Here is a 22,625-nt window from a genome sequence, read left to right on the forward strand (position 1 = left end):
TTCGGTCCTGGGTGGTCTCTCTGTGGTAGCTAAAGCGAAAGGGTCAGTGTCAGGGCTTTGCTATCTGTGGGAGGCTTTATCCCTAAGTGTAACCTTGCTTTGAGGAGATCTCGGTCAGTGCTGTCAGCCTGTCTCACATACTGCTAAGAGGCTTGCAGGTAGCGGCCCAGTTTAGCAGGACCCCATCGGACATAATCTTATTAGGTCAACTGGACTCTATCAATCGCAAGATAGAAGAGCACACAGTCATACAGACCATGTGGTTAGCACATGACACGTGACACTTGTGATCATACAATCAGAAAGCTGTATGAGAGCATTCTCATGATATGTGTGTGTACGTGTATGTGTGCGTGTGAGATTTTTCTCTCTAAGAAGCAGTCAATCACAGTCCAATAAACGGTGCCATTCACCCCACCCCTCTGGTTTTTCCAGGAAATCCAGCTGTATAGCAGGCCATTTCCAGGTATCCATGTACCTACCATGTACATTGCTGCATCTGTGGACTGGCCTGTGTCAAAAAAATACAATATATTTTCAGCCCACTATGGGGGACGGACCATCCCACTGGGCAAAAACTGGTTGAATCAACATTTCCATGTAATTTCAACCCTAATTGGATTTGAAAACTAATCAACGTCAGGAATTTCATATTATTTTCACCCAACTTTTTACCTAAATCCAATGACATGGTGATTTTTTATTTTTTTCACGTTGAATTCATGACAACTCAATGAAATGTAAATCCAAACTAGACGTTGAACTGACATCTGTGCCCAGTGGGATATGTCTGTTTACTGATAGCTTTATCACTGTCACCTCCTTGAACTTTGTCCTCTATATATAATGGCATCTTATGAGAGGGTTCTCACAAAACATCCTCTCGTACTAAATACCACTTAAACAATACTAAAACCCTCTACCTGTACCTTGCATACAAGCTGTTTTTCTTTCCTTAAGCCCCCCTCTCATCCTCAGTTGTCTCCTCTCTCTGCCATTATGTGTGGAGCATCTGTAACCACCTGTAAATGGCACTCAGACATCATATGAACAATAGATGAAATAAACAATGAATAAAACAAATAGCAAACTGTGTGATAGTGTAGCAAAAGGATGCAGTCAAGATCTTAAAGTAATTGATTTGGTGTGATGACAAAGGAAGCTATACTTATCCATTTCAGGAAGTGAAATCCCCTTCGCCATGTCTCACAGCCAATCCAATGGAATGGTTGTTAGGCGGTCGGGCGGAGCTAAAGAACAAGGGAGTGAACAAGGAGGGACACCAAACCAATCAAAGCCCATCAGAGATTCTTAATTGGGAAAAGTCTGTCCTCTCCTCGACTCCTCCGTCCTCCTTTCCTCTCCTCCAGTGAACCGGAAACTGATAAGTGGTTGCCATATGTAGGAGAGTGTCAACCAAAAAATTCACTGGTGGAGGATGCTCAGGTGTATCCTACCGCGGAAGAGTTTTGAAATCCACGCACCCCCTTTGAAATAGCTGTTTAAAAAAAAAAGAAATACGCTACTTTTCTATTTATCAATAAAATGTCTAGCATAACTATACATTTCTTTACACGTATATTTTGGGATTCCACCTCAGTAAATGTAATTTGCCTGATGACGCGCTAGTGGTGAAGTAGTCTCATTTCATACAAGCGCATTTGTTTCTACATTTCCTCTCCTCGCCTCTTCTCCCCGATTACTTTTTACCTTTTTCAAAAGGAGGCAAGGAGCGGACGGAGGAGACGATGCAAGGAATCGAGGAAATCCAATTGAGATTCTCCCCATGAGATTTGTTTTAGCATGCAATGTCTGTGTCCCTTTTCCTTCTCACCACCTGATCAGTCTAACCACTAATGGGTATGTCCAGGTTTACGTTGGGTTATGGCAGCAGTCTGCACTGTTCGTCATAATGACGAAGACATATGTAGCATAATCCAAAATACATGTAAGCATGCAAGCTTTCCACAGCTGTACACAGGGCATCTAACAGCTTTCTGCTCTGGCACGTTTAGTTCTAGTTGTTTTTCGGTTTGACACTGCCTCCTTGAATAAAACTTGTTTTGTTACTCTGGCCTTGGTGGAAGCCACATTATTACCTTTGAGTTCTAAGTTCTTGCAATAAAATAAACATTTGTTGTGTGACCCTGGGATAGGTAGAACACATTCCCTTACTTTCACCCTCTTTCTCTTCCTTTCTGATCCCTTCTTGCTTTCCCTCCCCCACCGAGCCTTAACTGCACTCTCAGGGCTCCAACACTGTTACTTATGGATTAAAAGCTAAAGCCGGTTGAGAAGTCAAAGCTTCCCTGTCCCTTCCAGCCCTTCCCTATCCTTCACCTGCTCTCTTTCACCAACTATCAGTCTATCTATTTGTTACCAGACTGGGTGAATCTCACCCTTCTTCTCACGTCCCGATTAGTCCCTTGCTCCTAGGTTTGGGGCAGGTCCCAGTCCAAAACAGGGGCAGTGACCACAGGGACTAAATTACAGGAAGCCTGTGGATTTTTTTTAACAAGAGGATTCTAAAAACAAGAGGAAATATGTAAAAAAAAGAAGCAAAAAAAATGTTTTTTGCCACCTTACTTGGATAACTATTTATTTTAAATTTTCATGCCAAGATACTGCACCTGCTCTACTGCTGAATGTCAATCTGCTCGTCACCTGGATTCCTGCCATTCAAAGACGGAGAGCATTGATATGGCACTATAGACAGACTACTCCAGGTCAGCAACACTTCCAATCAATATGATTTAGTTTTATTATGTTTCAGTACAAGGTAGCTAGTGTTTTCATTTCAGGACATTCCAACCTAACTTTTATGCTGTTGTGCTGTTTTATGTGGTCAGTGGTTGAAATACTTACAAATTACTTAGAACTTTTCAGGGTACATTTTGTGACATTTATGGGTCCACCTGCACAGGTGTGTGATCAGCATAGGTGTATGGCCAATATCAGCTATGAAAGCTGCAGTGATATCAGGATAGCTGGATTACACCCCAGACTAACATTTCAGATTCATAGAGGAATTTGTTTTTGATGGATTCAATCATCCTAGAGTCACAGCATCACATTTTAGTTGTAAGATCAGTAAATGTCCCCAAGAGACATTGTGCTGGATTTTTCATTCTATATTTATCCAGTATTGCTTTCTTATAATTTGTTTCATAGCTTAAGTCCTCACAGCTGTCAGTCATTTGAATGTAATGGATCTCAAGTCATAATTTGATTAATATACAACAAACATTTTATATGATGCTTGTGACATCCCTTACTGTAAACTGTACCAGCTTATTAGCAGCTTCTTAGCTATTACCATTATTAACTTTTTAACAATAGCCATGTGGCTTAGCTACTGTTTGTACACTGTGTGTTCACTGTATGTGCTGGCCAGGGTTGAGGTTAATTCCATTTAAATTCCAGTCAATTTAGGAAGTACACTGAAATTCCAATTCTAATTCTCTTTAATGTTTTTTAAAAAGGAAAATGTGTAATTGGAATTTGGTTTAATTTCTGAATTGACTGGAATTGAAATGGAATTGAACTCAACCCTGGTGCTACCTGCAACTCACAATAAACTATAACTTTATCATGTTGTACACTCACCCAATTCAGAACAGGTCATGTTTTATCATGTCAGCAACTGAGGGGCAACCATCCATTGAACATCAGTTCATGAATTTACATTTTTGTCTTTTAGCAGAAACTTTATCCAGAGTGACTTACAGGAGGAATTAAGGTTAAGTGCCACGTTCAAGGGCACATCAACACTTTTATTTACCTAGTCGGCTCAGGGATTCGAACCGGCAACATTTTGATTACTGGCCTAACCTATCCAAACCGTCCACATCATTTGCACATAGCTGTGTGTGTAGAGTTAAGGAAAGAGGGACAGTAAGCCTACACTTTTGCTGCTTAACCAATATACTATGTACATAACACACTTTTAGAAAATAACACTTTTAGTTTGAGCACTTTAATTTTAGAAATTAGCACTTTAAGTTTGAAAGTGAGAGGGCATGGGTCAAGGTGTGGGGACAGTCTTCTTTCCTTTCAAAATCCAGGTAACTCAATCAGGATTAGGGGTCAATTCCACTTAAATTCAGGAAGTCTTCAGTTGAGGAAGTAAACTGAAATTCCAAATCCTATTTTCTTCAATGTATTTTCAGTTTACTTCCGGAATGGTCTGGATTTAAAAGAAATTGACCCCAACCCTTAACTGCACAGTTCCATTGATAGGACAGGTTCTAATAAAAGGTCAGTAATGATCAAATCAAAGTTTCTTGATGGTCTTCCAAATCCAGTTATGTCTGGAGATATTACAGAGTGAGAAAGAGGCCCCCGCGGTGGAGGAGAGGCTGACCAAGAGGTCACAGCGAGCGAGTGACTTCAGAGAAAGAGAAAGCGATAGGAACATGGAAGACAGATTTAGAGCCACGTTACATGGCCCCCACCTGTCACAGCCTCATAGCAGCTAATCTGATTTCCATTTGCATGTCATGAAAGCTGACGTTGCAAAGAGCTGGGCATTGATTCAGCTATGGTTTCAGGGGACCCTGGTCTGAAGAGACAGATGGACTGGGTCTGAGCTCCTCCAACATCACATTACATTCTTATATAATGAGGATGATTTTTGTCCAAACATGTTGAGGCAGTTTTGAGACTTTAGTACTACAACATCGTCAGTCTTGTTCACCGGTGATTTGTCTTACATCATTACTTCATATGTATCATTACTTCATACTTCATACAATTGTCCAAAAGCAGTTGGTAATTCCGTTTTTTCTTGACATTGTCAAGCATAGATTGGTCACTTTTTTTTATAATTTGGCGCACAGAAACTAGAGGCCATGAGTAACTTGGCCAAAAAGAATGGCACCGATAGGTGGTTCTGTTATAAGCAATCTCACTTAAACCCTCATATCCGCCTCCCCGTTTGATATTGAAACTTTAAACTTTGTACTGATCACTGATCAAATTTGCATGAAGGATTCTCCTCCATTTTAGAAATTTGGGAAACTGCCCAAAATAGTCCAAAACTATGTCCAAAATTACACAAAATTCGGTATATATGCCAATGGTACATTTTTTTAAGTTGTGAGAAAAGCTAAGGGATCGTGTTAAGAGTTATTGATAAATCAGGATATAAGATTTTACGTGTCCATTGAAATCAACTTCACAATGGCCTATCAACTTGAAACTTTTTAGGGGTCATCAGACATTTGCCTGATGGCCCAAAATGGATTATTACGCTGCTCTATTGTTCGGCTACATACTGTCAATTCGGAAAGAATTCAGACCCCTTGACCGTTTCCACATTTGTTTACGTTATAGTCTTATTCTAAAATGGATGAAATTATTTAATTTTTCTCATCAATCTACACACAATGCCCCATAATGACAAAGCGTAAAAACAGGTTTTTATACATTTTTGCAAATGTATAAAAACTAAAACTAAAATTCCTTACTTACATAAATATTCAGACTGCTATGAGACTCGCAATTGAGCTCAGGTGCATCCTGTTTCCATTGATCATCCTTGAGATGTTTCTACAACTTGACTGGAGTCCACCTGTGGTAAATTCAATAGATTGGACATGATTTGGAAAGGCACACAACTATTTATATAAGGCCCCACAGTTGACAGTGCATGTCAGAGCAAAACAAAGCCACGAGGTCGAAGGAATTGCGTGTAGAGCTCCGAGACAGGATTATGTTGAGGCACAGATCTGGGGAAGGGTACCAACAAATGTCTGCAGCATTGAAGGTCCCCAAGAACACAGTGGCCTCCATCATTCTTTAATGGAATAAGTTTGGGCAGCGCAGTGACGTTCCCCATCCAACCTGACAGAACTTGTGAGGATCTGCAGAGAAGAATGTGTGAAACTCCCCAAATACAGATGTGTCAAGCTTGTAGCGTCATAACCAGGAAGACGCGATGCTGTAATCGCTGCCAAAGGTGCTTCATCAAAGTACTGAGTAAAGGGTCTGAATACTTTTGTAAATGAGATATTTCCTTAAAAAAAAAAAATGTTTTTCCTTTGTCATTATGGGATATTGTGTGTAGATTGATGAGGGGGGAAAAATGATTTAATCAATTTTAGTAACAAAACGTGGAAAAAGTCGAGGGGTCTGAATACTTTCCGAATGCACTATACTTTAGTCTGAGACTGCCATCATTGAAGTTGTTTGTGGTAAAGTCAAAATGAGGGTTGGTGTACAAAACAAAGTCATCAGCAAATTGATTTTCTCTAACCAGTCAGAATATCAAAGCCAATGACACATTCTCAAAATGCAGTTGTACCCATGTGTGTCATGGTTCTGGCCCAATGCATTGGTTTCTGGGACCAATTCCATTCTAGAAATCATCAGGGAGGTACTCAGATCTAGACTCATTGCGGAGAAGAAACTGATGTCCGTGGGCGTGGCGTAGTGTTTTGCCGGAACAAGGAGTTTGGGTGGCCAGGCAACAAACACATTACCATGACAACCCATGTTAAGTTTGGCATTGATAACTTAAAAAATAAGGAAACTATTAACAATTAACTGTTGTCACTATGTAACACTAAAGCTTAAAATAATAAGTCAAAATCTTCTTCTCATGGAGTCAGATTCACTCCAAATGTTGTCTTTGGACTCATCACAATAGTCCCTAAAGAGTTTGAGAAAGTAACATTGATGCACTCAAAGATGCCCACACTGTACCAGGAGATGCATATTAGCACATACACTAATATGCTAAAATATGTAAAAAATGTTATAATAATCTTCTCCTCATGAACCATATGTCAAATTCCCTCCAGATGTTGTATTTAGACTCATGATTGCGCATAAAGGAAGATAGATTCTACATGATAGGGTGTCTGCTTTGTTATTCGACTTGCTTTGTTATCTTGGGTCCTTTCTGTTATCCTGTGAACCCTGTTCATTGCTGCTGGCAGCTATATTTTAAAATGTTATGTAATAAACCGATATTAATGGTAATATAGTTAAAGTCCAATTATTATAGAAACAGTGCATTTCTGAGCCTTTGGTGACACTGTAGCTCACCGAGTTTTGTCCTAGAAAATTGAGACAGTAAATAATACATGCGTCAATATGTCTAATTTTGTTCTCCTTCTCCATCCCTCTTTCTCATATATTCCATGGAAGCAGTAATGGCTGGGAGTCCAGTGGTGACCTTCCCAGCTCTGGGCTAGTGCCCTACAGAGCGCTAGGGGTGAGAACACACACACACACACACACACACACTTCCCTCCCACACACTCATCCACACACACAAACTCTACCCTCACTTCCAACCCTCCACTCCTCATCTGTGGTGTCTGACTAGATAGAAGCCCTGTAGGACAATGGCAACTCACAGAAACTCTAGTTTCCTCATCAACCTCTCCCACCACCCACGATGGACACAAGATCCCTCAATGAGGGAGAGAAGGAGACAAAGAAGGACAGAGGATACAGATACAACCCCCACATCTAAATCTGCAGTACTCTGCTCCAGAAGCTGGTGGGGTAAATGGCTTATGTTGCCCCTGCTGATGGCCACCTATCTACCGTGTGAGGCCTGGGGCGCCACTTTCACTGTGGCCGTAGTTGGGCCCTGGACATGTGACCCTATGTACTCCAAAGCCCTCCCTGACCTGGCTGCCCGCCTGGCCACCGCCCGCCTCAACAAGGACCCCTACACTAAGAAAGGCTACTGGTACGACTATACTCTGGTCAATGAGGACTGTAAAACATCCCGCGCTCTGGCCCGCTTCACCTCTCTGGAAGGCTATGGCTCAGCTTTTCTCGGCCCTACTAACCCAGGCTACTGCTCATCGGCCGCCCTGTTTGCGAAGAACTGGAATAAGCCCCTTCTTTCCTGGGGCTGCCTGAAACCCAACATGGAGGATGGACAGTATCCCACCTTTCATCGTCCCCTGCCTCTGTCCTCCCGGGTTCTGTTTTCTATGCTGCGGTACTTCCGCTGGGCCCATGTGGTCATCGTGACGTCAGAGGATGACCTGTGGGAGGCTACGGGACACGAGCTGGCAGCCTCTCTGAGGGCCCTGGGCCTGCCGGTCAGCACTGTGGTCACCATGGAGCCTGACAAAGATGGGCCCACAAAAGCCTTGAAAAGGATACGGGAGTTAGACCGTGTCAGAGGTGTGTATGCGCATTTGTGTTTGTTTGTTTATGTGTGTGTGTATTTGTTTAAGTGTGTGTGTGTTTGTGCATGCGTGCATTCTTGTGTGTGTGGTAAAAGGTGAGAGGAAAGATACACAACATCACTGACTAACTGCAATGACTAATAATTGTCTCTACTATTTCCTTCTTCTGTCCCCTATCTCTGACTTTACTAACGTTTTACTCTCCTCCTCCTCCTCCTCCTCCTTCTCCTCCTCCTCCTCCTCCTCCTCCTCCTCCTCCTCCTCCTCCTCTTCCTCATCATCATCTTCTCCTCATCCTTTCCTCCTCCTCCTCCTCCTCTTCCTTATCCTCTTCTCTTCCTCCTCCTCCTCCTCCTCTTCTCCTCCTCAACTCCCCCTCCTCTGCCTCTGCAGTGGTCATCATGTGTATGCACTCAGCTTTGATCGGTGGTGTGGCCCAGTATCAGCTCCTAACCTCTGCCTTGAATATACGCATGATAGATCGTGGCTACGTTTTCATCCCCTACGACACCCTCACATACTCACTGCCCAAGGGCACAAACTTTAATGCCCTGACCAATGACAGCTTGTTGAGAAAAGCCTACGACGCAGTTCTCACAATCACCATGGATTCTGGCGAGAATACTTTCTATCAGAGCTTCAAAGATGCTCAGGAGAAATTTGAGATCCGCACCAGCACCCCACCAGATCAGGTGAGACATCCCAGAACACAGCTCCTGGGATATTCATCTAGTCATCATTAGTCACACATGCCATGGACATGCAGTAGCAAGCACCTTTGGATGAACAACAGTCCTCTTGAGTTTTCCTTCTTCACAAACAGGTTACCTATAGGTCTTTGGACCACTCCAGCCTTAAAACCAAATACATATGAATGTTGTTGGAATGTTTCATTATTGATGATAATGACCAGTGGTTTGTCAGTGCTGTACCACTGTCTTAGTAATGGTATGTTCCTCTATTTCTGTACTCCTTGCCTAACATCATCAAAACCCTTAGTGCCAGTCTAAAGAGCCTACAGACAGAGTCTTCAATAACAGTCGGTCAGATAAATTATTTATACATTGTCGCCACTCTTCTCCCCTGACGTAGGTGTCTCCATTTTTCGGCACCATCTACAACATGATATACTACATGGCCTATGCAGTGGAGAAGAGTCGGATGGCAGCTGGGCGCTGGGTGGATGGGGAAACCATGCTCGAGAGCGATGGAGGGGTCAAATTTGAGGGCTTCAACCAGCACATCTCATCCGACAAAGATGGGTTGGGGATGCTGGCTCGCTACGTGGTCCTGGACTCAGACGGGGGAGACAGACTCTACATGACACACACTCTGGAGGCCCCCCACACCCTTGGCAAATTTGGGGCGGTCAAGTACAATGGGCGCTCCATCCACTTTGCAGGCAGTAGCCCCAGCACAGACTCCCGTTGCTGGTTCAGTCCATACATCACCTGCGGTGGGGGTAGGTGGTCTAGCATTGGGGTCAGTGATGTACCAGTAGCCTATGGTAAAATGAGGTCTGTGTGCCCTCAAACTATCTCTCTTCATAACTCTTTCTCTATCCCCCTCTCTGCATTTAGGAATGGATGCGGGTACTATTCTCTTTCTGTTTGTCCTGTTCTGTGGGTTGGTTGGAGGTGGAGCTGCCTTCTATATGAAGTAAGTTAAACACAGAGAGGAGTGTGCCAATCAGTGGCTAATTTTGTCTTCTGCATTGAACAAACGTTTGTTTGTAAATGAGGTTACTGATGTTTTGGGGTCTTCCCTTTGTGTCTGACCAGGAGAGGTGGCCGGATTGAAACCAGCTTTGGAGGATCAGGGGAAGGAGAAGGGCCCTTAAAAATAGTCCTGAATCTGAATGACCTGATTTTCATCAATACCCAGACCAGCATAAGGGTCAGCTTGATGCCTATCATACCATAAAGGATTATAGCCTAAATACTGTATTTGTATGTGTGTGTGAGTTTTTCTGTTTGAAGTCCCTTATCTTTGATGGACTGTCTATTCTGAAGCCATTGTAACCCCTCTCCTCTCCTCTCCTCTCCTCTCCTCTCCTCTCCTCTCCTCTCCTCTCCTCTCCTCTCCTCTCCTCTCCTCTCCTCTCCTCTCCTCTCCTCTCCTCTCCTCTCCTCTCCTCTCCTCTCTCTGAGTAGAAGCTGAATGAGGACAGTATGATGAACAGTCAGCTGGACGCGAAGACACCTCGCCACTCAGTGTCAGGACGCAGCTACTTTGCCTCCACCCCTGACAGCTCCAACGTCGCCGTCTTCGAGGTGGGTCACATGTTAATGTGGTGAATCTACTTAGAACTACTTTCAAACAGAGATAGCAATCCAATATTCCAATGTGTGATGCGCTGCATGTAAGAAATAACACCCAATGTTGCTACTCTTGCCTGTCTTGGTGACAAACAGTTATGAACAAATACATCTCTGTTTCGTGTCCCTGTCCCTAGCTTTTGGGGTTTTCCCAGATAAACATTTGCTAATACCTTTGTATTATGTGTTCACTAGGGTGACTGGGTGTGGTTGAAGAGATGTCCCAATGGAAACACTGTGTCTAGTGTCAGTAATAGCACCAAAAATATTTTCACCAAGGTGAGTGAGTGAGTGACTGAGTAAGTCAAAACAGCAAGACATTGAAGCGCTGTCTGAACGCTGCACTGTTCCTCTGTCATAACCTACTTCTCCTCTCTATCCTCTCCCCCTCTCTCAGCTCAGGGACATGCGGCATGAGAATCTCAACCTGTTCCTTGGCCTGTTCCTTGACTCAGGGATATTTGGTATTGTGACAGAGCACTGTACCAGGGGCAGCTTGGAGGACCTTCTCAACAATGAGGAAATGCGTCTCGACTGGATGTTCAAGTCCTCCCTGTTGATGGATCTGGTCAGGGTGAGGAGAAAAACAACTCTCACATTTATAGACATTTCTGACCATATCTCTGTCCTCGTTGTTTACACTGTCCTCAATCTTTTCTGACCCTCCCTCCCAGGGAATGAAGTACCTGCACAACCGGAATGTCATCCACGGGCGCCTGAAGTCCCGAAACTGTGTGGTGGACGGACGCTTTGTGCTGAAGGTGACTGAGTACGGCTTAAACGAGATCTTATCCACCCAGAGCATCAACTTTGACAAAGGCAGGCCTGAGGGTAAGTCCATGGGGACATGAGTACTCAACATATCAGAGACAGCAAATCATCCTCATCATTTACCAAGTAATTACAAGAACAAAAGACACTTGTTCGCTTATCCCCCTAGTCAGGTTGTGTGTGAAAACATTTAATCTGAACCGCCACTCTTGTGCCCTAACTCCCTGGTCCACCTAACAGATCACTTAATCCAACCCTCCACTCTTGTGCCCTAACTCCTTGGTCCACCTAACAGATCACTTAATCCAACCCTCCACTCTTGTGCCCTAACTCCTTGGTCCACCTAACAGATCACTTAATCCAACCCTCCACTCTTGTCCCCTAACTCCATGGTCCACCTAACAGATCAGCTGTGGGTGGCTCCAGAGCTGCTAAGGAACTCCAAGCTGATGAAGAGAGGAACGTTCCGTGGGGACGTCTACAGCTTCGCCATCATTATGCAGGAGGTCATTGCCCGCTGTGCTCCCTTCTGCATGCTGGACATGCCTCCCAAGGGTTAGACCTCCTATCAAACAGTACCACCATACATGGGGCTAGTTGTGTCAGATGTAAAACAAATACAGCAGGAATGGCCTCCATGCCAATATGAACAGTACAATTATTGGAGAGTATAGGTGTGTGTGTGTGTGTTTGACAGAGATCATCAGTAAGTTGAAATCCCCTCCACCACTGTGTCGGCCCACTGTGTCAACGGATGAGGCTCCACTAGAGGTGATTCAGGTCATGAAACAGGCCTGGAGCGAGGAGCCAGACAAGAGACCCACCTTCGAGGAGATATTCAAACAGGTAGCCTACATTACTGTACACAAACATACACAAAGCTACATACAGTACCTTCGGAAAGAATTTAGACCCCTTGACTTTTTCCACATTTTGTTTCGTTTCAGCCTTATTCTAAAATGGATGAAATAAAACGTTTTCCTCAGCAATCTTCACACAATACCCCATAATGACAAAGTGAAAACAGGTTGTTCTTATTTTGTGTAAATTTGTTCAATATAAAAAACAGAAATACCTTATTTACATAAGTATTCAGACCTTTGCTATGAGACTCAAAGTTGAGCTCAGGTGCATCTGTTTCCATTGATCATCCTTGAGATGTTTCTACAACTTGATTGGAGTCCACCTGTGGTAAATTTGATTGATTGGACATGATTTGGAAAGGCGCTGTCACGTCCTGGCCAGTATATAAGGTTAATTGTTTTGTAGTTTGGTCAGGGCGTGGCAGGGGGTATTTGTTTTATGTGGTTCGGGGTGGTGTGTTTGTGTAAAGGGTGTTTGATTTAGTAATTCCGGGTTTTGGTTTATGTTTAGTTAATTCTATGGTTAGTCTAGGTTGTGTGTTTCTATGTTTGGTTGATTGGGGTTGGGACTCTCAGTTGAAGGCAGGTGTTGTCTATCTGCCTTTGATTGAGAGTCCCATATATTAGGGTGTGTTTGTATGTGTGATTTGTGGGTGATTATTCTGTGTATAGCCTTGTGCCTTACCAGACTGTTTATTTGTCGAGTGTTCGTTTTTTGTGTTTTGTATGTTCGGTTTTGAAGATAATTAAAAATCAAGATGAGCATTCACGTACCTGCTGCGTATTGGTCCACATTTTCTGATGACGATTTCGCATTATCGTCAGAAGACGAAGACAACAACTGTGACAGAATCACCCACCACCAAAGGACCAAGCAGCAGAGGAAGGAGCAGACGGAGTTCGAGTTGGACTGGCGGGAGAAGTGGACATGGGAGGAAGTTCTGGACGGGGCCGGACCCTGGCATCAGGCTGGGGATTATCGACGCCCGCAGGGGGAAATTGAGGCAGCCAAGGCAGAGAGGCGGTGGTACGAGGCCAAGTACGCGCTGAAGGAGAAGCACGAGAGGCACCCCCAAGAAAATTTTGGGGGGGGGCACACGGGTAGTTTGGCTAGGCGTAAGAAGAGCCGGAAGCCAGCTACTCGTGGTTATATGGAGGAGCGTATGGGTTGGAGAGCGCTATGTTTCGCTGAGGAGCGCACTATCTCACCCATACGCACGCACAGTCCGGTGCGCGTTATTCCAGCCCCTCGCAGGTGCCGTGCTAGAGCGGGCATCCAGCCTGGTAGGAGGATGCCTGCGCAGCGCATCTGGTCGCCGGTACGCCTCCGAGGACCAGGCTACCCAACTCCCGCTCTACGCACGGCTACCATCAGGCCCCTGCACAGCCCAGTCTGCCCTGTACGAGCACCCCGCTCGTACAGGGCTACTAGTTCCATCCAGCCAAGGCGGGTTGTGCAGGAGGTAAGATCTAGACCGGCTGTGCGCCTCCATAGCCCTGGGTTTCCAGCTCCTGTCTCTCGTGCGGACCCGGAAGTGCGTCAACCCAGTCCGACTCGTCCTGTTCCCGCTCCCCGCACTAGCCTGGAGGTGCGTGTACATAATCTGGTAAGCCCAGTACCAGCACCACGCACCAGGCTACAAGTGCGTCAACCCAGCCTCGCCAGTCAACAGTCTTCATCAGAGCTGCCCGCCAGTCAACAGTCATCATCAGAGCTGCCCGCCAGTCAACAGTCATCGTCAGAGCTGCCCGCCAGTCAACAGTCATCGTCAGATCTGCCCGCCAGTCAACAGTCATCGTCAGAGCTGCCCGCCAGTCAACAGTCATCGTCAGAGCGGCCCGCCAGTCAACAGTCATCGTCAGAGCTGCCCGCCAGTCAACAGTCATCGTCAGAGCTGCCCGCCAGTCAACAGTCATCGTCAGAGCTGCCCGCCAGTCAACAGTCATCGTCAGAGCTGCCCGCCAGTCAACAGTCATCGTCAGAGCTGCCCGCCAGTCAACAGTCGTCAGAGCTGCCCGCCAGTCAACAGTCGCCAGAGAGGTCAGACTGCGCTGAACTGCCGGAGTGGTCAGACTGCGCTGAACTGCCGGAGTGGCCAGACTGCGCTGAACTGCCGGAGTGGCCAGACTGCGCTGAACTGCCGGAGTGGCCAGACTGCGCTGAACTGCCGGAGTGGCCAGACTGCGCTGAACTGCCGGAGTGGCCAGACTGCGCTGAACTGCCGGAGTGGCCAGACTGCGCTGAACTGCCGGAGTGGCCAGACTGCCCTGAACTGCCGGAGTGGCCAGACTGCCCTGAACTGCCGGAGTGGCCAGACTGCCCTGAACTGCCGGAGTGGCCAGACTGCCCTGAACTGCCGGAGTGGCCAGACTGCGCTGAACTGCCGGAGTGGCCAGACTGCGCTGAACTGCCGGAGTGGCCAGACTGCCCTGAACTGCCGGAGTGGCCAGAGTGGCCAGACTGCCCAGACTGTCCCGAGTGGCCAGACTGCCCAGACTGTCCCGAGTGGCCAGACTGCCCAGACTGTCCCGAGTGGCCAGACTGCCCAGACTGTCCCGAGTGGCCAGACTGCCCAGACTGTCCCGAGTGGCCAGACTGCCCAGACTGTCCCGAGTGGCCAGACTGCCCAGACTGTCCCGAATTGCCAGACTGCCCAGACTGTCCCGAATTGCCAGACTGCCCAGACTGTCCCGAATTGCCAGACTGCCCAGACTGTCCCGAATTGCCAGACTGCCCAGACTGTCCCGAATTGCCAGACTGCCCAGACTCTCCCGAATTGCCAGACTGCCCCGACTGCCCCCCGGCGATGCCAGACTGGCCCGACTGCCCCTCGGCGATGCCAGAGTGGCCCGACAGCCTGGAACGGCCGGAACCAGAGCCACCTCCAGAAATAGGTGGGTTGGGGAGGGGGGGTGTAGCACAGTGCCGTCTTTGACAGCAGCCACCCTCCCTTCCCTCCCTTTAGAAAAGGGGACTTTTTGTTGGTGTTGCTTGGGGTTATTTTTTTGTTAAGGTGCTTCTGGGGTAGCACCTTTAAGGGGGGGGTACTGTCACGTCCTGGCCAGTATATAAGGTTAATTGTTTTGTAGTTTGGTCAGGGCGTGGCAGGGGGTATTTGTTTTATGTGGTTCGGGGTGGTGTGTTTGTGTAAAGGGTGTTTGATTTAGTAATTCCGGGTTTTGGTTTATGTTTAGTTAATTCTATGGTTAGTCTAGGTTGTGTGTTTCTATGTTTGGTTGATTGGGGTTGGGACTCTCAGTTGAAGGCAGGTGTTGTCTATCTGCCTTTGATTGAGAGTCCCATATATTAGGGTGTGTTTGTATGTGTGATTTGTGGGTGATTATTCTGTGTATAGCCTTGTGCCTTACCAGACTGTTTATTTGTCGAGTGTTCGTTTATTGTGTTTTGTATGTTCGGTTTTGAAGATAATTAAAAATCAAGATGAGCATTCACGTACCTGCTGCGTATTGGTCCACATTTTCTGATGACGATTTCGCATTATCGTCAGAAGACGAAGACAACAACTGTGACAGGCGCACACCTGTCTATATAAGGTCCCACAGTTGACAGTGCATGTCAGAGCAAAAACCAAGCCACGAGGTCGAAAGAATTGTCTGTAGAGCTCCGAGACAGGATTGTGTCGAGTCACAGATCTGGGGAAGGGTACAGAAAAATGTCTGCAGCATTGAAGGTCCCCAAGAACACAGTGGGCTCCAACATTCTTAAATGGAAGAAGTTTGGAACCACCAAGACTCTTCCTAGTGTTGGCCACCCGGCCAAACTGAGCAATCCGGGGAGAAGGGCCTTTGTCAGACTGAACCACTCCTCAGTAAAAGGCACATGACAGTCCGCTTGGAGTTTGCCAAAAGGCACCTAAAAACTCTCAGACCATGAGAAACAAGATTCTCTGGTCTGATGAAACCAAGATTGAACTCTTTGGCCTGAATGCCAAGTGTCACGTCTGGAGGAAACTTGGCACAATCCCTACGGTGAAGCATTGTGGTGGCAGCATCAGCCTGTGGGGATGTTTTTCAACAGCAGGGACAGTGAGACTAGTCAGGGTCGAGGGAAAGATGAACGGAGCAAAGTACAGAGAGATCCTTGATGAAACCCTGCTCCAGAGTGCTCAGGACCTAAGACTGGGGCGAAGGTTCACATTTGAACAGGACAACGACCCTAAGCACACAGGCAAGACAATGCAGGAATGGCTTTGGGACAAGTCTCTGAATGCCCTTGAGTGGCCCAGTCAGAGCCCGGACTTGAACCCGATCAAACATTTCTGGAGAGACCTGAGAATAGATGTGCAGCAACGCTCCAATCCAACCTGACAGAGTTTGAGAGCATCTGCAGAGAAGAATGGGAGAAACTCCCCAAATACAGGTGTGCCAAGCTTGTAACGTCATACCCAAGAAGACTCGATGCTGTAATCGCTGCCAAAAGTATTTCAACAAAGTACTGAGTAAAGGGTCTGAATACTTATGTAAATGTGATATTTCAGTTTATAAATTTTTTATAAATTTGATGAAATATCTAAAAACCAGTTTTTTGCTTTGTCATTATGGGGTATTGTGTGTAGATTGATGAGGGGGGGAGGGGGGGAAACAATTTAATACATTTTAGAATAAGGTGGTAACATAACAAAATGTGGAAAAAATCAGGTTGTCTGAATACTTTCTGAAAGGCACTGTATATACATACACATACATACAGTACATTGTTATGGAATAGGTCAGGTAGTTTAGACAGCACACTCCAGCTCACTACCACTTCCAGACTCCATTCCCCCAGGGGGCAGCAGCAACCTTGTCCAAGTGCTGAGCCTGGTGTATAAGCACATCAGGTGCCATCACTTAAGGTGATCGTCAGTCAGAGTGCCAGCTTAGAGTCGTGAGGCTGCTGGTTGGTTTGGTGGCGATAATGCCTTCAGTTTGGTTTTGATTCTTTACTTTGGGCATGCCGTTTGTAGTTTTCCTTTTTGTATATATTTATTTTTGTCACCATCTGAACCAATCAATAATCTGTTTGGACTGGCCGGCCAATAGGTCAAGAGGGAAAGAGCTGGTCCTGGACCAAGATAAGGTTGCTGTCCCCCTGGGAACATGTACACCTAGATTCATACACAGATTGTTCATATAGATGCACATCTTAAATTAGGTTAATTAGTTAGCTAGGCCTTAGACCCCTACACTTAGAGAGAGCAACAATATTAGTATGCTAGTTAATCGGTTTCGTAACAACATTTTGTAGAAGAATGGTGTAATATGCTATTGTGAAGGACACCATGCTGCTTGCTTAGCGAGTACCACTTCCTCCCGATTCGGACCATACCTGGCGCGAACTCGGGAGCTCTTCCTTACTAGCACACGTGACTGTCCTCGCTTTGCCGATTGCTCCACCTCAAAATCTAGCTCCTGAGGCGACCCAAGCCGGACACATAAGGCTGAGGAGTAAGTTTCACACATCCCCATGTGCTACACTATGATACATGTCTAATTCATTAGGTTATTAATTGACAATATTACCTGTGAAGGTCGGAGCACCACCTACTCTTTTGTAGTTGGTAGGAAACTATAAATAGCTCCAATTATACAGGGTAGGTCCTTGCCTGCTGCCCTGGGACAGACCTTAAAAGTACATATTTTCCGGACATTGAAATCAGGTTCATTTTCAGTTCTGAATGAAAGTTGAAAATATGTAATTCATAGACGTCTATATTGTGCCAAATCAAGGCTGGTCCAGACCGGACAAAATCTGAACCAAAAATGTATGTCCGTGGACGTTGAAATCATGTCCTGACTGGACCGCACCAAATCTGAACCAAACATAGACATCCTATGATTGGTTCAGATTTTGTATGGGCCAGACCAAAAACCAATGTCCATGGATGTGGAAATCAAGGCTGGTCCAGACTGTACCACTGAGGTGTAGCCTAGTGTTGCCTGAAATATAATTTTATGAATGTCCATCTATGTGGTAAGCCTACTGTTTGTAAAACACAAAAAATGACAAAAAAAGACAAGATACAAAAGACGTCGGCTCGTGCTTACTGGAGTGTAGCCTACCATGTCAACCGCAATGAAATTTGATGAATGCCCATCAATGTGGTAGGCCCACTATTTGTAAAACAGGCCGTTGCATTGGCATTATTAGTCCTGATTCCTGTGAATAATCAGTTTGGCTATTTAAGCTCTGAATATCAGCTACCCAACTTCATCAGGAGGTATCGTGTCGCTATTTGTCAGAAATGGACGGATAAAAACGTGAAATCACTAATCATGACAATGGGGTGAAACTGCTGGACAACAGTTGTGATTGTCCATTCCATATTGTCCATTTTACTTTGACCTGTTCTGTTTTTCTGATATGTTGTTTAACATGACAGCGCATTTTTTTATCGATTGGGTGCCATTTTGGTTAGGCTATTTGAAAAAAGTGTCCGTCTCATTATATTGTCATCACATTACACTGTCATACATTGTATCTCCAGCGTGTAGGCTACAGAAAAGGCCACCTCCTCTTTCTACCATATCTGCTACATGATTTATGTTAGTTTTTTTGATGGAACGTTGGTGGAGCGCCTCAGCGCTGCGTCTCTCCAACAGCACCCTGCCCCGACCTTTGACAAAATGGGCACTGTTTATCACAAGGCGCCATCAGCGCTCAACTGAAAAACCCATATGCCACTGGTTGTAGAGAATACGTCATTGTTTTTGTGCAGAATTATGTGAGGTTTTATGTGTTGTTGGAGGTGCGTTTTGGTCTGTTTAGCTCAGAAAATGCCGCCCTCGTCAATCTGTCGCCATAGACGACCACCTAATCCTGCATAATGAGTGGGCCGATCTTGCAATTATAACTAACTACAATTATTATAATTCTGAAAGAAATTGAGTTATTGAATGACAAGACAAATTAATCTCTCAGAGGCAGCGAATACTTTATAAACGAATAAGATTTATTTTAAGCGCATCAAGATAAAGCAATTCATTTTACAGGATTAATGATTAATGAAGGATTTGAATCAAAATGATCAAATATGGTTACAGATTCAAACTCAACAGGGAAAAGGGGAATTAGATAGCCCAAAAGGGTCAGGCAAGCAGTTGTTCTAATAACTCTAAAATGAAACAACAAGGAATTTCTAGGAGAAAGATAGTAATAATATAGAGGTACACACAGATTTACACGCTCAAACCAATCAGGGATTTTACGGATGGGAAGACAACATTGAATGCATTAAAGTAAACTCTGTAGTGGCTCTGGGTCAAAGTCCGAATGAGTCCGAATGGGTTTCTACCCTGTGTTTTGTATACGTGTTTGTTTGGTCTTCGTCTCCATGCCTTTACACGGCACGCTGTAATTTGGGAAATAAAAACCCCTATTACGCATTCCTGTGCCTGTCTCCCGATCCTTCACACCAGCGTGACAAATAAGGTACCTCGGGGGTTTGTGATATGTGGCCAATATACCACGGCTAAGGCCTTTATCTAGGCACTCCGCGTTGTGTCGTGCATTAGAACAGCCATGGTATATTGACCATATACAGCCATGGTATATTGACCATATACCACACCCTCTCGTGCCTTATTGCTTAAATATCCCTGTTCAATAGTCCAAGATTTATATCAGCTCTTAGTCCACTGAGATTGAGGCGAGATCAATGAACAAAAGGTGCGTTCCAGTTATCTATTTTCACTACATCTAGTGAATGGCGCTGGAGCAGAAGGCAGACGTTTTACGTGCCCCCAACCAATTGTGTTTTTTTTGTTTGTTTATCTGCGTTGTTTGTAACTTATTTTTGTACATAATGTTGCTGCTACTGTCTCTTATGACCGAAAATAACTTCTAGACATCAGGACTGCGATTACTCACCATGGACTAGCAGAATCCTATTTCTTCTTTCACAACTGTGACGAGGCGGAGGCGGAGGCGGAGGATATATGGCTCCCTCAGGAACAGGCCCCAACCCCAGTGATATGCGTGAAGAGGAGGCTGAGAAAGAGAGGCCGGAAGGCGGGCTGCCTCCTGTGGAGTAGGAGACGATCGAATAAACCCCCACTCCCCTCAATTCTGCTCGCAAACATACAATCTTTGGACAATAAAATCGATGAGTTACGGGGAAGATTAAACTACCAAGGGGACATTAAAAACTGTAACATCTTATGCGTCACAGAGTCGTGGCTGAACGACGACAATATCAACATACAGCTGGCTGGTTATACGATGTACCGGCAGGATAGAACAGCTGCGTCTGGTAAGACAAGGGGCGGCGGTCTATGTTGTTTACGAAAATACAGGTGGTACACAATATCTAAGGAAGTCTCAAGCCATTGCTCGCCTGAGGAAGAGTTTCTCATGATAAGCTGCAGACCACATTACCTTCTGAGAGAGTTTTCATCTATATTCTTTGTAGCTGTTTACATACCACCACAGTCAGAGGCTGGTACTAAGACAGCATTGAATGAGCTGTATTCCGCCATAAGCAAACAAGAAAACGCTCACCCAGAGGCGGTGCTCCTAGTAGCCGGGGACTTTAATGCAGGGAAACTTAAATCAGTTTTACCTGTTCAATCTGCAACCCGAGGGAAAAAACTCTGGACCACCTATACTCCACACACAGAGATGCATACAAAGCTTTCCCTTGCCCTCCATTTGGCAAATCTGACCATAATTCTATCCTCCTGACTCCTGCTTACAAGCAATCAGGAAGCACCAGTGACTAGACCAATAAAAAAAGTGGTCAGATGAAGCAGATGCTAAGCTACAGGATTGTTTTGCTAGGACAGACTGGAATATGTTCCGGGATTCCTCCAATAGCATTGAGGAGTACACCACATCTGTCATTGTCTTCATCAATAAGTGCTTCGATGACGTCATCCCCACAGTGACCGTACGTACATACCCCAACCAGAAACCATGGATTACAGGCAGCATCCGCACTGAGCTAAAGGCTAGAGCTGCCGATTTCAAGGAGCGGGACTCTAACCCCGAAGCTTATAAGAAATCCCGCTATGCCCTCCAATGAACCATCAAATAGGCAAAGCATCAATACAGGACTAAGATCAAATCGTACTACACGGCTCTGATGCTTGTCGGATGTGGCAGGGCCTGCAAACCATTACAGACTACAAAGGGAAACACAGCCGAGAGCTGCCCAGTGACACAAGCCTACAAGATGAGAAAAACTACTTCTGTGCTCGCTTTGAGGCAAATAACACTGAAACATGCATGAGAGCACCAGCTGCACCGGAAGACTGTGTGATCATGCTCTCCGCAGCTGATATGAGTAAGACCTTTAGACAGGTCAACATTCACAAGGCCGCAGGGCCAGACGGATTACCAGGACGTGTACTGCGAGCATGCGCTGACCAAGTAGCAAGTGCCTTCACTGACATTTTCAACCTCTCCCTGTCCGAGTCTGTAATACCAACATGTTTTAAGCAGACCACCATAGTGCCTGTGCCCAAGAACACTAAGGTAACCTGCCTAAATGACTACCGACCCGTAGCACTCACGTCTGTAGCCATGAAGTGCTTTGAAAGGCTGGTCATGTCTCACATCAACACCATCATCCTAGAATCCCTAGACCCACTCAAATTTGCATTCCGCCCCAACAGATCCACAGATGATGCAGTCTCTATTGCACTCCACACTGCCCTTTCCTACCTGGACAAAAGGAACACCTATGTGAGAATGCTATTCATTGACTACAGCTCAGCGTTGAACACCATAGTGCCTTCAAATCGAATCAAATCAAATCAAATTTATTTATATAGCCCTTCGTACATCAGCTGATATCTCAAAGTGCTGTACAGAAACCCAGCCTAAAACCCCAAACAGCAAGCAATGCATGTGAAAGAAGCACGGTGGCTAGGAAAAACTCCCTAGGAAAAACTCCCTAGAAAGGCCAAAAACCTAGGAAGAAACCTAGAGAGGAACCAGGCTATGAGGGGTGGCCAGTCCTCTTCTGGCTGTGCCGGGTGGATATTATAACAGAACATGGTCAAGATGTTAAAATGTTCATAAATGACCAGCATGGTCAAATAATAATAATCATAGTAGTTGTCGAGGGTGCAACAAGCCCGTCCGGTGAACAGGTCAGGGTTCCATAGCCGCAGGCAGAACAGTTGAAACTGGAGCAGCAGCACGGCCAGGTGGACTGGGGACAGCAAGGAGTCATCATGCCAGGTAGTCCTGAGGCATGGTCCTAGGGCTCAGGTCCTCCGAGAGAAAGAAAGAAAGAGAGAAAGAGAGAGAGAATTAGAGAGAGCATATTTAAATTCACACAGGACACCGGATAAGACAAGAGAAATACTCCAGATGTAACAGACTGACCCTAGCCCCCCGACACATAAACTACTGCAGCATAAATACTGGAGGCTGAGACAGGAGGGATCAGAAGACACTGTGGCCCCATCCGATGATACCCCCGGACAGGGCCAAACAGGAAGGATATAACCCCACCCACTTTGCCAAAGCACAGCCCCCACACCACTAGAGGGATGTCTCCAACCACCAA

At 45.6% G+C, this 22,625-nt stretch overlaps 1 protein-coding gene across 1 annotated transcript in view; it reads left to right on the plus strand.

Annotated features, from left to right (window-relative positions):
• Positions 1-2,315: 2,315 nt before the first annotated feature.
• gucy2d (guanylate cyclase 2D, retinal) overlaps positions 2,316-22,625 on the plus strand; it is a 39,446-nt gene continuing 19,136 nt past the window's right edge. Inside the window, exons 1-12 of the mRNA XM_014197468.3 lie at positions 2,316-2,726; positions 7,156-8,151; positions 8,550-8,848; positions 9,249-9,618; positions 9,737-9,815; positions 9,938-10,052; positions 10,310-10,429; positions 10,670-10,753; positions 10,872-11,048; positions 11,149-11,305; positions 11,651-11,800; positions 11,943-12,091. Of these exons, the coding sequence (XP_014052943.1) occupies positions 7,353-8,151; positions 8,550-8,848; positions 9,249-9,618; positions 9,737-9,815; positions 9,938-10,052; positions 10,310-10,429; positions 10,670-10,753; positions 10,872-11,048; positions 11,149-11,305; positions 11,651-11,800; positions 11,943-12,091 (2,499 nt within the window). The 5' untranslated portion in view covers positions 2,316-2,726; positions 7,156-7,352. The remainder of the gene's footprint in view (positions 2,727-7,155; positions 8,152-8,549; positions 8,849-9,248; positions 9,619-9,736; positions 9,816-9,937; positions 10,053-10,309; positions 10,430-10,669; positions 10,754-10,871; positions 11,049-11,148; positions 11,306-11,650; positions 11,801-11,942; positions 12,092-22,625) is intronic.

Source organism: Salmo salar, chromosome 04 (genome assembly GCF_965601325.2).
Source record: "Salmo salar chromosome 04, fSalSal1, whole genome shotgun sequence".
Classification (NCBI taxonomy): domain Eukaryota; kingdom Metazoa; phylum Chordata; class Actinopteri; order Salmoniformes; family Salmonidae; genus Salmo; species Salmo salar.